This window comes from Dasypus novemcinctus, chromosome 1 (genome assembly GCF_030445035.2).
Source record: "Dasypus novemcinctus isolate mDasNov1 chromosome 1, mDasNov1.1.hap2, whole genome shotgun sequence".
Classification (NCBI taxonomy): Eukaryota; Metazoa; Chordata; class Mammalia; order Cingulata; family Dasypodidae; genus Dasypus; species Dasypus novemcinctus.
This window is the reverse complement of record NC_080673.1, coordinates 145,018,857-145,035,483: the sequence shown is the minus strand read 5'-3', so window position 1 is coordinate 145,035,483 and position 16,627 is coordinate 145,018,857. Positions and strand designations below refer to the sequence as shown.

At 31.6% G+C, this 16,627-nt stretch overlaps 1 protein-coding gene across 50 annotated transcripts in view; it reads left to right on the top strand.

Annotated features, from left to right (window-relative positions):
* The window catches only part of ADGRL3 (adhesion G protein-coupled receptor L3), an 845,015-nt gene that overhangs the window by 783,805 nt on the left and 44,583 nt on the right, over positions 1-16,627 (top strand). For 27 of the 50 annotated variants that reach the window (XM_058297941.1, XM_071216369.1, XM_058297901.1 and 24 more), the window contains 2 exons: positions 6,606-6,774; positions 13,308-13,433. In XM_058297941.1, the coding sequence (XP_058153924.1) occupies positions 6,606-6,774; positions 13,308-13,433 (295 nt within the window). Of the gene's footprint in view, positions 1-4,057; positions 4,085-6,605; positions 6,775-13,307; positions 13,434-16,627 lie in introns of all 50 variants that reach the window. The other 23 variants (XM_058297923.1, XM_058297918.2, XM_058297908.2 and 20 more) reach the window with 1 other exon arrangement.

The following is a 16,627-nucleotide window of genomic DNA, read 5'->3' as shown; positions in this document are numbered from 1 at the left end:
AATTAGTTATATAAATAAACATTTTAGAATTAAAAAATCAATCAACAATGCCTGTGGTTTTGTTATGGTGGCAAAATTATTATCAATTTAATATTAATTTGATGGAGAGAAATTATAAAATTAGATTCTCTAAACAAGCTATCTGACAAAAATGACAGAAGGCACTGACATAGGTAACCTTTAGTGATCTTTAGATATTGAACCATTTCACATTATTTGTGTTATTCTGAAAGTAAAATTAATGAACGTTTGTCCAGTATCATGAATTTCTATGTTGAATATGCACTGTGAATCCTTTTAACTAAGAAAATAAAAATTAAAAGTTTATTAATTACTGCACAGACTATGTCACTGTAAAAAATATTGTAAATATGTTAGCTTAAATTCTATCAAATAAGATTCTAGAAATAGGTAATCTAGATCATAGACAGTGGCTCCACATCATTAAACAACTGCCATTTCTGAGTCTAACGTCCTACTGTCATTTTCTCCTACCTAAATGGATAGAGCATGATCAAGCATAGTCCAATTTTAATCCTTTAAATGGAAAAACACATAAATGTCAGAATTCGTTTTTAAAAATAATTTGTTTTTATTAGAACAGTTTTCAATTTACCAAAAAATCTCACAGAAAGCATACAGTTCCTACATACTACACCTCCAACCCATAGTTTTCACTATTATTATTTTGCATTTTGTGGTATACCTGTTACAATTAGTAAAATTATTGTAATTATGTTATTAACTATAAACTATTGTTTACATTATTGTTCACTCTTTGTTTTGTACAGTTTTATTCTGGTAACATATATGCAACCTAAAATTAATCATTTTAGGCACTTTCAAGTAAACAATTCAGTGGTTTCCTATACCGTCACAATTTTGTGCTACCGTTACCACCATCTATTACCAAACTTTTGAACATCCCGAGCAGAAACTTTAATTGAGCATTAGCTCCCCATTTTCTATTCCTGCCATGGCCACGGTAACCTATATCCTGGTTTTTGATTCTCTGAATTTGCATATTCTAATTTATTTAATGTAAGTGAGATCATGCAATATTTGTAGTTTTGTGTCCTCTTGTGGCTAATTTCACTCAGCATGATGTCTTCAAGGTTAACTCACATTGTAGCATGTATTAAAACTTCATTTCTTTTAAGAGATGGATAATACTCTATTGTGTGAGTGTATAGATCATATCGTGTCTATCCATTCATCTGTTAATGGACATTTGAGTTGCTTTCATCTTTGGGCAATTGTGAATAATGCTATGAACATTGGTGATCAAATATCTGTTCAAAGGCCATGTTTTCAGTTCTTTTGGATATATACCCAGAATTGAAATTGTCAGGTCATTGGTAATTCTATACTTAACTTTCTGAGGCACTAACAAACTATTTTTCACCTGTGGTTCCACAATTTTCCATTCGTTCCCATTAACAATGTATGAGGGATCATATTTCTCCACATTCTCACCTGTACTTGTTATTTTCTGTTTTTTAATAGTAGCCATTCTAATAGGTGTGAAATGATATTTCATTGTGGTTACTGATTTGCATTCCTTAATGGCTAATGTTGAGCACTTTCTCATGTGCTCATTGGCCATTTTGTATATCTTCTTTGGAGAAAAGTCTATTCATTTCCTTGGTCCATTGTTTAATTGGGTTTGTCTTTTTGTTGTTGAGTTATAGCAGTTTTTAATATATTCTGAATATTACACCCTTATCAGACAAATGGTTTCCAAATATTTTCTCCTATTCTATAGGTTGTCTTTTCACATTCTTAGTAATGTCCTTTGATGCACATCAGATTTTATTTCTGATGAGTCCCACTTATCTATTTTTTATTTTGTTTCTCATGTTTTTGGTATAAAGTCTAAGAAATCATTGCCTAATACAGGGCACTGACACAATTCATTTTTATTCACACCCTAGTTGGCAGCATTTTAACCCATGGCAGCAGCTAACTGTAAGTGAAGGTGGAAATCCAGTCTTTGTTATTAGGTGGAATAGCTGGCTGATCCCCACATTTGCCAACAAACCTGAATTGCAGCCTGATATCTCTCTTTGTGATAATTCACAGTGAAGGCAAAACATATGTCACTCTAGCAGTTAAAACGCCAACTTTATATTTTATTTTTAAATCACTTACATAGCTTAATACAATTCCTAGAGAATTTTCTTATGTATTCCTATATGCTAACCTCGGTAACTGTTCGTCAGACATTGTACTATACAAATTAATGTAGAACAATAACTTGGCATTAAAGATAGAATATGTGGGTACAATGAGAATACATACAATTAAATATCATGTTGTTATGTTCTGTAACTTTTCAATATTAATATAAGTAGAGGATTTTCTTTCTAGGCACATTTCATAACTATGATAATACAGGATCAACTCTTGGAAACTCTTCTGTCTTTATCTTTCATTATTATTCATTACTTAATTATCACTTGAAATTCCATTTCCTGGCTTAAAAGTTTCTTTGTCCTAGTCCAATACTGTCCAATAGAACATTCTGTGATAATGAAATTATTCTATGACTGTGCTGCCCAATGTAATAGCGAGTAGCTACAAGTAGCTTTGAATCCTTGAAATGTGGTTAGTGTAACTGAAGAACTGAATTTTAAATCTTATTTAATTTTAATGAAATTAATTTTAACAGCCACAAGTGGTTAGTAGTCACTACATTGGACAGCATGAGTCTATGTAACTCCCTGTTCCATTTACAAACTTGTTTTGGTCACATCTTTACTGCATTGTATTTTTCCTTATACATCTTCAAATAATTTATCAACTCTATATTTATATATTTGGTGTTTTATTCTTTGGGTGAGAAATTCTGTACTTTTAATGTGACTAAATCATAATCATAATAATTGCAATATACTTTCTAATATTAGTTGAGCACTTAATATGTATCAGGCACTGTTCTGAACACTTTATACCTAATAAATTATTTCATTAATATAAGAAACATTTTAATTACCTTATTTTATGAATGTGTAAACTACTTATGATCTAATAGCTAGTCAGTGGCTGAGCCATGAGTTATATCCTAGGCAATCTTGCTTCAAAATCTCAGGCTGTCACTCCATGCTGTACTGCTTCATCATTTTGCATATTGAGGCTTTTCATTAGTAGTTCTCTATCTAAAAATGCATCATACTTGGTGCCTTTCTAAGAACTTTATTTGTCTATTCAAAAATATGAAACTAATCAGTAGCAGTTTCTATATATTGCTTTTAACAAGAGGAAAGATAAAAGAACAGAGAGTTTTCCCTACTTTTCTGGCCTATTACAATTCTCTGAGCAGAAACTTACGGTCGCAAAAAAATTCCCTAACGTATTTTCACAGATTTGGCACTGAGATCTTGTTTTCTCAGGATGGTTATAAATAAATTACTAGACAAATGACATTAGGTTGCTGCTATATGCTTTCTCATATTACTACAAAAGATTATTCCATTTTTTCCTCAGTAAACTAACAGGAAAAATTTTAAAGTAGTCAAAGTTGATTATTTTCAAAGGCTTATAATGTTCTGATTTAACTCAGGTCAATAACTTGCAAATTAAAATTACTTAGACGTGTACTGTCCATAATTAAGTAATCTTGCCTACTACTATTACAGATTAAGGATACCTTTAGGTGACATGAAATCTGTCATTTTAAGTATGCCCCCAAGCCTTTTCCATATTGCTTATAAGATTTCTCATTCTCTAGAGAAATGTGATCTCTGTGAAACAAATGTCTATGTCAAGTCACAAGTAATATGAGCACATGATGAAAAAATGGAATTTTTGAGCCTCATAAGGGATATTGCAGTATTGTAAAATTGATTTTATTCCTTGTTATTTAAGTTCTCATGGTCATTTTAGAATATACCTTCTGGATATAATGGGAAAGTTATGATACCTTTTAGAGAGGTGGGGGCAGAAGCCTTTGGGAACCAGAAGCCTTTGGGAACCAGGAGAGTATTTTTCATATGAAATTCTTTGTCATAAAATGCTAATGTTGGTGTTCTTGTCTTTATGTCTATGCATTCTTTAGCTATGAGGATAACAGACCCTTCATCAAGTAAGAATGACCTGAATGGCTGATAAATTCCATTTATCAGTGTGGTCCCATGAACCAGCTGTCAGATCAGTACTGAAAAATCATTAGAGCTTCTGTCATTCACATTGAGGCAGAAGAGCAAACTGCAGGAAAAAGAATCAGGCATACAATTTAAATGCAGAATAAATATGCTGCAGGTGTACTGCCAAAAAAAAAAAAAAAAAAATTCTGTTTCACTTCTTTTAATTGGATATTACCTGAACTCAGTGCCACAGTAATAGCAATTTCATGTGATACAGACTTGTTTCACTTTATTAAGCTTTCTCCTTTCATTGTGATGTGTTCCTCTGTGCTGCATATGTCTGCATTTCTGTGGTTTGTTTGGGCAGCATTCATCTAAAGTTATTTTGTGGTTTAGTGGTATATCTTCAAAATGCTCTTATAGGTATGAAACTACCCAATTGCAAATTATATCAGTTAATTGCTAAATTAAATATCCAAAAAGAAAAAGAAAATACCTTCCTCCAAAAAATTAAATCTTACATATGTAAAAGTATCCCTTTCAAATTTAAGGATCTCATTGTTTATGAGTATATTTTTTAAGTTTCTAAAACAAAGCTGCAAGTCTGTACTAATAAAATAAATATTAGTATTTGAGCTTTTTTCCTATGTACATTTTAAATTACATGTCCTGCAACAATATACTAAGATTGACAAGCTAACAATGACCTTGCTATAGACTTTCAGTTTGTTCTTCTGGTGAAGAGTCCTTTGTTTTCATTTTCCCCTATGCCATTTCACTGGTTTCTTCATGCTTTTGCTTAATTTTTTTTCTTTGAAAATTGGGGCTCATTGCAGTTTATATTGTTTAGTCCCTTGGGCCCATCATGCATTTTCCAGTGAATAATAACTGACTTGAATATTTTATCCTATCATTTTATTTCTAAATCTAAATAGAAAGTTTCCCTTGATTTAATCCAATTCTTCCCATTTACCCTTTTTCCAATGTCTGTAAGAAGCTAATTGCTTTACCTTGAAAGTTTTCATTATTTTGAATCCAGTTATAGAATAAAATATTAACATCTAGGTTGTTTTCTAATTGATATAAGCAAACATTTCACATGCAATAGCGAATCTCCTTTAGGGATTCTTACTCAAACATGTTAGTGTTTTAAATTAAACATGTTAAGTTCAGCAGGCATTTAGATCCCAAATATAGTGATTATAGTGGCTGATGGATGTGGGAGAAATATAGTAAATATTTGAGGTTAATTTTAATATGACTTTACTAATTGACTACCTTGGGACCATATGTTTCTTAAGATGTAGTTCTTTCTGAAAATCATATTGAACTCAGCTTCAGTTTTATGATAAATGTGATTTTTTTCACTTTATCTTGCAAAGTTTTAATTATCATAAATATTCCTCCTGGGACAATATAAGTGGAGGATAATAGTTCATGGAAAAAATGTATTCATTTACCTTTTTCAGGGAAGGTGTGCTAGGAAAGAAAAATGTGGATATATGAGTATATAACGTTCTAGAATTGTTTGGTCATATTCTCCCATTTACTTTTCAGTAATTGGATTCTAATATACTGGAATAAAATCCATTCTATTTTGATAATAAATACATGACACATAACCAAAAATATATGGGTTTTTGTCATCTTCTATTATTGTGAATGGCAGTTTGGAGGAAACTATGAGAATGGATTGAGAGAGAATTTGTCTTCCCTTCTGGACTACACTGTTCATATCACTCCATTCCCATTCTCAGCTTCATCTTCTCCTTTGAGTTTACAGACACTTCAAGGAGGTGAAGGTGCCCGGAACTTATAATTCTCTTTTAAATAGAGCTGCCAAGTCCTGATTTCTAAAAATCTAGTCTAATGTAATCTATTAGTCAGAAATCCAAAGGCCGAAAGAAAATAGGTGGTGATCTAGAGTGGGATTATTTTCTCCCAGCCTCTGTGCCTCACAGTTGATCTACATAAGTATAGAAGCAGACAAATAAAACTTTTAAAATTGATACATGTGCACCAAATACTGATTCTTTCTAATGTGATTTGCTTATGTCAGTAAACATTAAAATATTTTGTGGAAAATTTTGGAAAAATGGGTTAAAGTTGACTCAAATTAAGCATAAATGGAGTGTCCATTCAAACAAATGTTATCATACCAATGAGACCAGTGGAGACCAATATAGCTTTATAGACTTTCCTCCCTTGCCATTCACCATAATTGCATCTCCATATCATTTGCATATGTGCTGCAAATACGTGAATAATTTATGGTACAAATTTGCTTTGCTTAAATGAATTTCTGTGTTCATAACATTTTCATTCATGTATTTCTCTCCTCAAGCTTGAAAACTTGTAGTCCCCATTAAAATCTTCAAGTACTTATGCCACCTGTCTTACATTTTCTGTCAAAAAAACTTATGCAACATTTTTTTCAGTGTCAATATTGTTGATATCGTATGGTTGTATTGATTAAAGGCTGATTATTTGATAACCCTTAATTTTCTCTTTTCTCCACAGATCATGGGTTATAGGTGCAATAGCTCTTCTCTGCCTACTAGGATTGACCTGGGCCTTTGGACTCATGTATATTAATGAAAGCACAGTCATCATGGCATACCTCTTCACCATTTTCAATTCTCTACAGGGAATGTTTATATTCATTTTCCATTGTGTCCTACAGAAGAAGGTAAGCTAGAATTTTTTATTCAAGAATTAATGGCATAATTATTACGCTAGCAAAGCAACCATAACATATTCTCATGAAAAATTCTTGATATGGTTTCCTCTGAGAAATAAGTATGATACTGCATTGGTTGTTTATTATAGCAATAAAGAAAAAACAGGCATAAGATACCAGCATAGAAGTTGGTAAGAGATTTAACAGGAAATAAACAAAAGCAAACGTTGTGTGATTTGGACAATGCACAAAAATTATTTTTTTGTAGATTTAACCTTACAAAGTCTTTAAATTTTTCATATTATGGAGGCATGCGAGATATACATATCTACCTACTTATCTATCAACATATACATATCTATGTCAGGACATATGAAATAAGTATTTCTTTTGTTTTGGTGAAAATTAATTTGTCCCCACTAGAATATATAAATGTCTAGACATTTTTGTTGTAAAATAATATAAATTTATATATTTTTTGTTTAATGATGGAGTATTAGTAATGTGCTCTATACTCCTTTTCTTTACAAGCTCTTTCATAGAATCTATGAGTTGGATGAGAAGAAAGCAGTATTTTAAATATTTAATGGTCTATATTTGTGATTTTTCACATCCACAAGGACATAAAATATTTCATTTTAAATTTAATTTTAGCAACTAAACATTTTTATCACCATTTTAAAAAAATATCCCAAGTTTGATTTTCCAGTCTTATACTTTTTAACCCTATTAAAACTGTGCTCTTTGTAGCCATGATCACATAGATACCAGTATGATTCTTCCCGGGTTCAAATTCCTGTTCTTCCAATTAAAAGCTTGGCAAAATTAACTAACCTCCCCATGCCCCAGTTTCATCATGTGTAACATGGGGGTAGTAAAAATAACTGACACCTACCTCAAGGTGTCTTTGAGAATTATTTGCATTAATAAAGTTTACATTCTGAGAAAAATATCTGGACCATAATAAGGGTTAATAAGTGTTAGCTGTCAATTTCATCTTTCATTGACCACCATACGAAACCAGCTATTATTCATGATGATATTTTATTATATCTGCATGATTTTACTCTCTTATTTTTATGAAATTTATGCTGGGTGCTTTATTAGCCCAAGTATGGTTTAGCCTCTGTTCTCTTCACTTGTGCATTTTCTCCTCAAAACATGTACTTGAAGTATTCTAGTGGCTGAAGTCTTTTTCCAAAATTTCAGTAATCACACCATGTGGGTGTATGACTTTTACTGTAAATCTGTCTTATAGATGTGACACTGGAATGAGGCCATTGTATGATAATAGTTTGATCATATTTATGTCCTCTGCAGTGAATTGCTTTTTATGTGGTGAGTAAAGAATAAGTAATCTCTGTATTAAAGACTGAGATTGTCCAATGAGGAAGATAATAAACATGAGGTTTTAAATGAAAGTTAAGTTTCATGTTGAAAGTGAGGACATGATGTGGTTAGATGGATATAATCAAGTCAAAATAGTACAAACTTTGACTATGAAGCTGAGGCTTTAGTTTGTTGCAATAAGGTGTTGCTTTTAAGAGAATTCATCAGACAATACAAAGCAAATAGATTACAATAGAGCTATAGGTTTTATAACTGACTTTGGGATATTAAAAGAGGTGGTTCTGAAAATAAAATGACAATTCTGAAAAAAAATTTTCTTAGAGAGAAATAAGACCTGCAACTTTTCCCTGGGAAGCAAAAAAGAGTAAAGAAGTCTTTTTCTAGGATTTCTGATTCTAGAGAGTGGTGCAATTTAAAGCAAAATTTAAGTAGGCTGTCAAAACGAATCAAATGTTATTCTCCTTCAGTTTTGAATGCTGACAGGTATCTAAAATATGATCACAAATACAAACTAGAGTAGTAATAATGACTCAGCCCTGACAATGTAGAATACGGAATAGAAAAGAGGTCATATTAGAATGAACGGATTCTAATTTAATAAATTTTAATTACCTTAGCAAAGAGATAGTGTTAGAATAGATGGAGATGGATCCTCCCAAATATTTAGTGTATATCTTATCTGTCTGCTAAAAAAAACAACCCCAGAATTGCAGTGGCTTAATCCACCAAATGTTTATTTTTTGCTCATGTTCCAATTGATTGGGCTGCCTTATAAAGGGACCAGGTCAGTGGAAGCTCAACCAACTTCAATACATGGTTTCCATAATCACCTTTGGTGTTGACATCCAGAAGCCTGGTATAAAGAAGGAGAAGGTCTTGTATCAAAGGTCTGGAAGTTGTACACATTACTTGTACTCACATTCCATCAGAGAGGACTCAGTGGTACTACAAGGGAGACTGGGAAATATCGTCTAACATTTTTACCCAATAAAAGGAGGAATTAAGTGTTGCAGACAGGGAAGGCAGGTGGTATCAGAGTAAAAGAATGAGAATCAAAATGATACTGAATTAAAGATAAAAAATGTCAAGAAGGAGAAAGTAGTTAACATTGTAAAACACTTCAGAGAAGTCAGAGAATAAGCACTTGGGAAAGATATCTAGGGTAAGATCAAACAAAACCATAAATGATTTCAAGAGAAATATATTTAGAAATATGAGAACAAAATTAGGAGATTAAGGAAAATGTGGCAATTGTCTGTGAAAATAAGGGACTCTCAGGCCATCATACTCAATCATAACATCTTGAACTATAGTAGATCAGATTTACCTGTCATTTTTACATTATACTTTAGCTGGAAATTTGAACTAGCATAACTTAGATTTTTTTTTTAAGCAGAGAAAGCAGAAAACCTGTTTTTGCACCTTATACATTATTTATTTTGGTTGTGAGCATTTTTATTAGCCAATATCCTTATAGTTTTCCCAAATACTATTTTTATTTTTCTTGTCTTATGATTTACATCACCGATTAATTGGAATTTGCATTTTATATACAGGTAAAGATTCAATAACAAGTCTAGAGTTTTTAAATCTTCAACATATTTAAATTCAGTTAAAATTCAAAATATATTTATGTATCACTAAGCCCAATTTTGTAACTCATCAGAACAGTTTAGCAAACTGTGGTTCATGGGCCAAATTCAGCCATCTGCCTTGTATTTTTTTTTTTTTAACAGCCTGCAAGCCAAGAATGGTATTATATTTTTAAATGGTTGCATTTAAAATTTTAAATGAGTACTTACATAATATTGGTCTATCCCATGCCCTGCAAAGCCTAAAGAATTTTTCAGGCCCTTTTTGAAAAAGTTTGCCAACCCCTGATTTAGAAGCTTACTTTTATGATTTTTAACAACAAATAATAAACATATTATTCTTCCATTCTGTTTTCAATTTTTAAATTTTGGTGTCAATTTTATTTGATGTGAAGAACATCAGAGAATATAGACAGAAAACAGATAATTGGAGTTGTTTGTTTTCCTAAAAAAAGCACTTTCTTTTGAAATTTTGGAAGTAGTTTTAAAAGGTTTTTTAGGCTTTCTGGTTGAAGTTCAGTAATATGCTCATGCTAATGTAGTTGTTCATATTATTTGATTAGCAAAATATGAAATGTTCCATTTTTGAGATTTTTGGCCTTTGCAAGATTATTTACAGATTGATTCAATTTATCACACAGATCAAATTCTATGTGTAGTTGGTACTTTTCTGAGTGTGTGCCATGTATGATTAGATTGCCAGTTTTTTCCACTGGTAACATCAAAGTGGTCGTTTTTGCTTTTATCGTGTATCCAATTATTTGATATGCTCATAGAGGGTTTTATTTCTGATCTGAGATTAAGGAAGAAGTATTACATTGGTAAGGTATGTTCTCTCTCCTGTCTTTATATTCTAGAAAAACCTGATATCGAAATCATAAGATATCATTATCTAATTAGAATGTAGTATCCTGTGAAATAGTGAATTTGAATATGCAAATGACCGAACACTCAAATAACTTTTATTGTAACCTAAAGCAAAAGTATTTCATGAAATGGTCCATGTAATTTTGCTTTCTTCTTTTTAAAACACATTCTTAGCATTCAAATCAAATCACGGTAAAATAATGTCAGTATTATGATTCAGTAAGTAGTGTAGCTAATGCAGGACTTGGCATCACCAGATATCTTGATTTGCTAGTAGTTTATATTATCAGTTCAGAACATTTAGGCTTGGAAATGCAAATAGTCTATAATGAATTCCTGTATCTTATACAATATTGCTGCTTTTCCTTTCCCTTTGCCCCTTTTAAATATTTATTTAGGTTTAAATCACTTCATTAAAAATATTTTCTTTTGGAAAGATAAAAATCACTTGCCAAGGACATTAGTGGAAACAAGGTGGGAGGCAGGGGAAAGGTTATGGTCACAGTTTAAGTTCATGGAAATAAGTCTCAAATTCAGTACCAACAACTAAGTTGAAATTGATAGTACTTACCTTTTAGAAGAGAGTGTTTTAAGCCTTCTCAATCAATTTCTAACTAAAGCTTTTGACTTTATTCTTTTCAGAAACAATGAAGATAATCTAATAGATTGCATTAATAAAAATATCAATAATACATAATCCTCATGTAGGTCATATATTAATGATAGAAATGTGGTATCTTAGTAAGAGCGTTATAGCCATGGAACAGCTATCAGAATTTTAATATATTAATGATCTAAATGTGTCATCTTAGTAAGAGCTTAACGGCCATAGAAGACCTGTTAAGGTTTGGACATTTTCACCTAAGGTATATCGCTGAAACTTTTCAGTCTTTCAGTTTTCTTTCATTGCTTAACCTTTTCAGTGTTCTTGTCTGTAACATGAAGTTAATAATAATTCCCAAATCATTTTGATGGAGGGGCCTAGCACAATTCCTGGCAGGTACTGATAGAAAAATAGAAATTTCTTCATTCCACCCTCCCAGCACACACAAACACACAAATGGGTACTGGCATTTCTTTGTTGTTTTTTTTTTAAATAAATAAAATATAAATTGACTTGCAAACACTAAATAAAATAATTAGCTCTCTTTTTAATTATTGATAATTATGGTAAAGATGATAGGCTTATAAAATACATCAATAGAGCATTAAATATATTAAAGAATGTATAATTATAGAATTTTAGAGCAGTCTTAAAGAGTTAGCACATCTGCTATCTCATCTTTCTGTTTTTTTCTCAAATGCCTTTTCCTCCCTCATCCCTTATCCTTTCTTTTGATTTCACCCTCTGAACTGACTACTTCCAGCCTATCTTTTGAAGATTTGCTCAGAAACCCCCTTTTCCAAAACTTGCAAAACGTGAATTCAACCTACCATATCACTATTTATTGTTCTTATCACATAATGAGCATTCAACAAATGTGAGTTCTCCTGCCAAATCTGAATATATTCTATCTCAGATTCTGTTATTTCATTAGTAGAATGAACTTTACAATATTAAGATATAATGTTTCAGTTTTAAGTACTAATTTTAATGTCATCAAACTTCTTTCTTGCTCTTTATTCTAAATAGTATTCTTCAAAAAAGGATTCGTTTAAACATTGTTTTAAATAAAATTATGTTGAAATATTGCCATAAATTGTAGAAATTTCAATCCATGTGATATCAAATATATAAAGGACAAAGAATGTTTATACAGTGCTATTTCATGATGTAAATTTGTTAATGTATAGCTAGTATGATAGAGTATCCCACAATGTGTTCATAGTTGATGAACACATATTTGGACAATGGTTTTATTGTCATTATTGGTGATGGAGGTATGAATTTGACCAGTTACTCTTTAAATGTATTATTTAATTAAATTGGCAATTATACAAGTTTCAAGCAGGATAAAAGTTTTACCATAAATTGTTTATATATTTGCCTGCTTTAAAACATCAATTAAAATGTTTATCTTCATTATCCCTGTAAGGGATACCACAACTAGAATTAAGAATTTAATCAGCAAAGATAAAAATCAATCATATTTCTCTGAGATTACTGAATAAAATTATTTTGAGGAAATGCATTAAAATATATTGAATTTATGCTCTAAACTTGCAAATTTCACCACTTTCTGAAAGAAATAAATTTCAAAGAAAAGAGTATATATTTAAAATAATAGGTTAGCCCAACACATTTCTGCTTTTACATTTTCTTTCTTCTCCTCTCTCCCTCCTTCTTATTTTACTCTCCCTCCATTCCTCCTTGCTTCCTATCCTTCTTTATCTCTATCTCTTTTTAATTTCCTCACTAGATTTATGCCTAACTAATGATATTTAGAATCTCCTTCTACTAATAGGCTAATTTATATAAAATTTTTGACACTAAAGACAGTTTTTAGAAAAGTCTTAAATTTCTGTTCTTCATACTAAGAAGTTGTAATGTAATTGGAGGTGTCTGTATGTGAGTGTATGTGTATGCTTTAAAAGCCTCTAGTCATGCAAAATTTAAAACTTGCTGGTATGAAGATAATCATTTTATATAGCAAAATATATGCTAAACACACCTTCTTATATCTGTAGAGCAAGGAAATAAAGATCTGAAATTGAAAGTCATAGATAGTTTATATCCTAGTTCCCAGCTGAAATGAATTACCTGCTAACAGAAGTTAATGTTTAACTGGCTAGGTACGAAAAGAATATGGGAAATGCCTGCGAACACATTGCTGTAGTGGCAAAAGTACAGAGAGTTCTATTGGCTCAGGGAAAACATCTGGTTCTCGAACTCCTGGACGCTACTCCACAGGCTCACAGGTAAATATTTGTTAACTGAAATGAAACATCTGTTACATATTTTCTGTTATGAGTTGCTGTCAATTCTTAACCAGTGCTATTTTCTATCCCAAGTACTTAAAACTTCGTTTTTTGTTGTTGTTTTAATGTATCTCAAATGGGACTATTATAGTGATCTTGAAAAAAACACAATTGCAATAAAATTATGAAATTATATAATGCGTCATGGATGTAACTTTAAAGACAGGCAAACAAAAAGAATGTATTTTTTATCAACCTGATATTTTAGAATTCTCGTACTATTACCTGGGTTTGTATTTTCTTTAGGGGCTACATTTGAAAAATAATGATTCTAGATTGTTTCTAGCTCATTAAGTATGGAAGAATAAAGGAATTTGCTACTTCTCCAAAAATTCTATGAAAGTAATATTTCATATATATGCTTTTCTTGAGTTAATTACTTCTTTTAGCCAATAATTCTCTATCATATCATAAAAAGTTTTGCACGTAAAATGGTATGTTTAGTATAAACATTTGTAATATTATAATATATTGTGCTCTGATAAGTTGAAAAACAACTTGGCTGGTCTTAAGTGCTCCTCCATAGCAGTCCAATGCCACATGTATTTGCGTCATCCTTCATCAGGAAATCGTAAACTTTGAGAAAAACTGTCTGTCTAGGCCACAGTGCTATTCCAAAAACTATAATGTAGAAATTTCAACAACTCTAGAATGCTAAAATGAGCAAATCAAATAAAAGGCATAGGATTATGTTGGTCATGAGTGACTTTGGATTTAGCCTCACAGGGTTTAATATTTTTAAGATTGCATAATTCAGTCAGAAAAACAATTATGTTTTCAGAGTTGTCAATTGAGTTTCTCTGAGGAAGGCTTGAATTTAAACTTATGTTCAGGGAAGTGGATGTGGCTCAACTGATAAAGGGTCCATCTACCATAGGGAGGGTCCAGGGTTTGACCCCCAGGGCCCCCTGACCTGTGTGGTAAACTGGCCCACACACAGTGCTGCTGCACTCAGGAAGTGCCATGCCACGCAAGAGCATCCCCATGTAGGGATGCCCTATGTGCAAGGAGTGCGCCCCACTAGAAGAGCCGCCCTGCGTGAGAAAAGTACAGCCCACCCAGAAGTGGCACCACATACAAGGAGAGGTGTTGCAGCAAGATGACACAACAAAAAAGAGACGCAGTTTCCCAGTGCCATCGGATAATGCAATAGGACAAAAGAACATATAGCAAATGGACACAGAGAGCAGTCAGCGGGGGGGGGGGGGGGGGGGGGGGGGAAGGAGAGAATTAAATAAAACATACATCTAAAAAATAAATAAAATAATAAAATAATAAATAAACTTATATTCAGTTAACTGAAGTTATTATCCAAGAACTTAGTCTTTCTTAAGTCTTTAAGCCAATCTACACATCTCATTTTTTAAAAATATTTGGTAATTTTATATAAAACAAGAATGATCACTTCATTTGTTCTTTGATTCATCTTCAGATTGCTTATAAACTTTATATTTTCATGTGCTTAGAAAATTAAACCCTTGTAACTTTTGAATGTCATTTACAAATTTAATATATATGATTCTTTCAAAAACATCATCTGACTGATTGGACAGATGTACAAACTTAACTAGCATTTAAATAACTCTCCTAAATTAAAGAGTGAATAATGTTCTCATAAACAAATACTTCTCTCAAATTTCACTGAAGGTCTCTTTCATATTAGAAATAAAACCACATACATAGTATTTCCTACTAATTTTTTTAAACTAACATATAATTCTCAATAAAAATTATCTTAAAGCTTAAATAACATCCACAAATTATCACAATGACCTTGAACCTTATTCCTACATATAACACACATTATTATTATGAGTTCGACTTATTTTATTATTTGTATACCTTATTGAGATCACAAAGTTCCACATTAGTGGGAAGCAATGTACCACCTCAGGTGGGCTGAAGTTTCTAGGTTTAGTACTACTAGATTTGCCAATCAGAAAGCTGAAATCCCACATAAGAGAGAGAGCAAATCTGAATGATATATCCACCCTGATCCTCTATTAAAACATGCCTTTATTTTCTACTTCATGATCACTTGTCCCCCACTTTTTTGTAGTAACCTATTCCACAACTTTCTCCATTTGAAATTGATGAGACTATCTATGTCATCCAGTCTGATTAGATACTGAATCATTTTCTTATTCCCTGCCTCATTAGCCATTATTCTATACTCGTTTTATTGACATCATTGATAAAATAATAATATTTGGGAATTTCATTTACTAAGCTACTACAGAGTTATGTAGTGTTTAGCAATACTTCTTAGCTAACAGATAATATAATACCGCTTAATAGATAAAGTTGATGGGAGGGCAGACCTTGTTTTGATTCCTGGGACTTGCTGCTTACCAGCTGTGACGTAGAAGTGACTTAATCTCATTGAGCCCAGTTTCTTTCATCTGTAAAATGGTGGTAATAATACCAATTTCTTAGATTGTTGGGAAAATACAAAACATTTAGAACAATTCATAAATGCTCAATAAATAGTGGCTTCTACTCATTATAAAATTAGTTTAATTATTACAGAAAGTAATTTCAGATATATATTTTAAAGCTGTATTATATTTTTCTTTACTTTTATAGTTGAAATGTTTGTCTTAAGAAAAACTTCACATTGATTTCTTATGCATAACATAATGCTAATTCTGAATAACTCTAACAGGCCAATATATGACAGACCCTACATAAAGTGATAGTTTTTAAAATCTAAATAAAAATAATAAATTTATTTTCTATTAACACTCCCCTTTGTTAAAATTATTATTGCTCCCTTCCACAGACAAAGCCTAAAATATTCAAAGATTTTAAGGTAAAATTTTTGGGTTATGGATGCATTTTTCATGTCAGAGAACTTCTAAAATAGCAATCTGTTTATTTTTTACTTTTTTACTTAGAAATATTGAGTGTCTCCTATGTAATGCCAAGCTCTGTTCTGAGCTCTGGGGATACAATGGTTAAAAAGACAGATAACTTCCCCTGTGATCTGGAGCTTTCATTCTAGTAATGGGAGACAAAACGTTTATACACACACACACACACAAACAGAAAAGATCACATTGTGAAAGCTGGTAGCAGAGAACCAAAATAAAGCAGTGTGCTGTAATTGTCCAAGTGACCAAGTGGCTACTTTG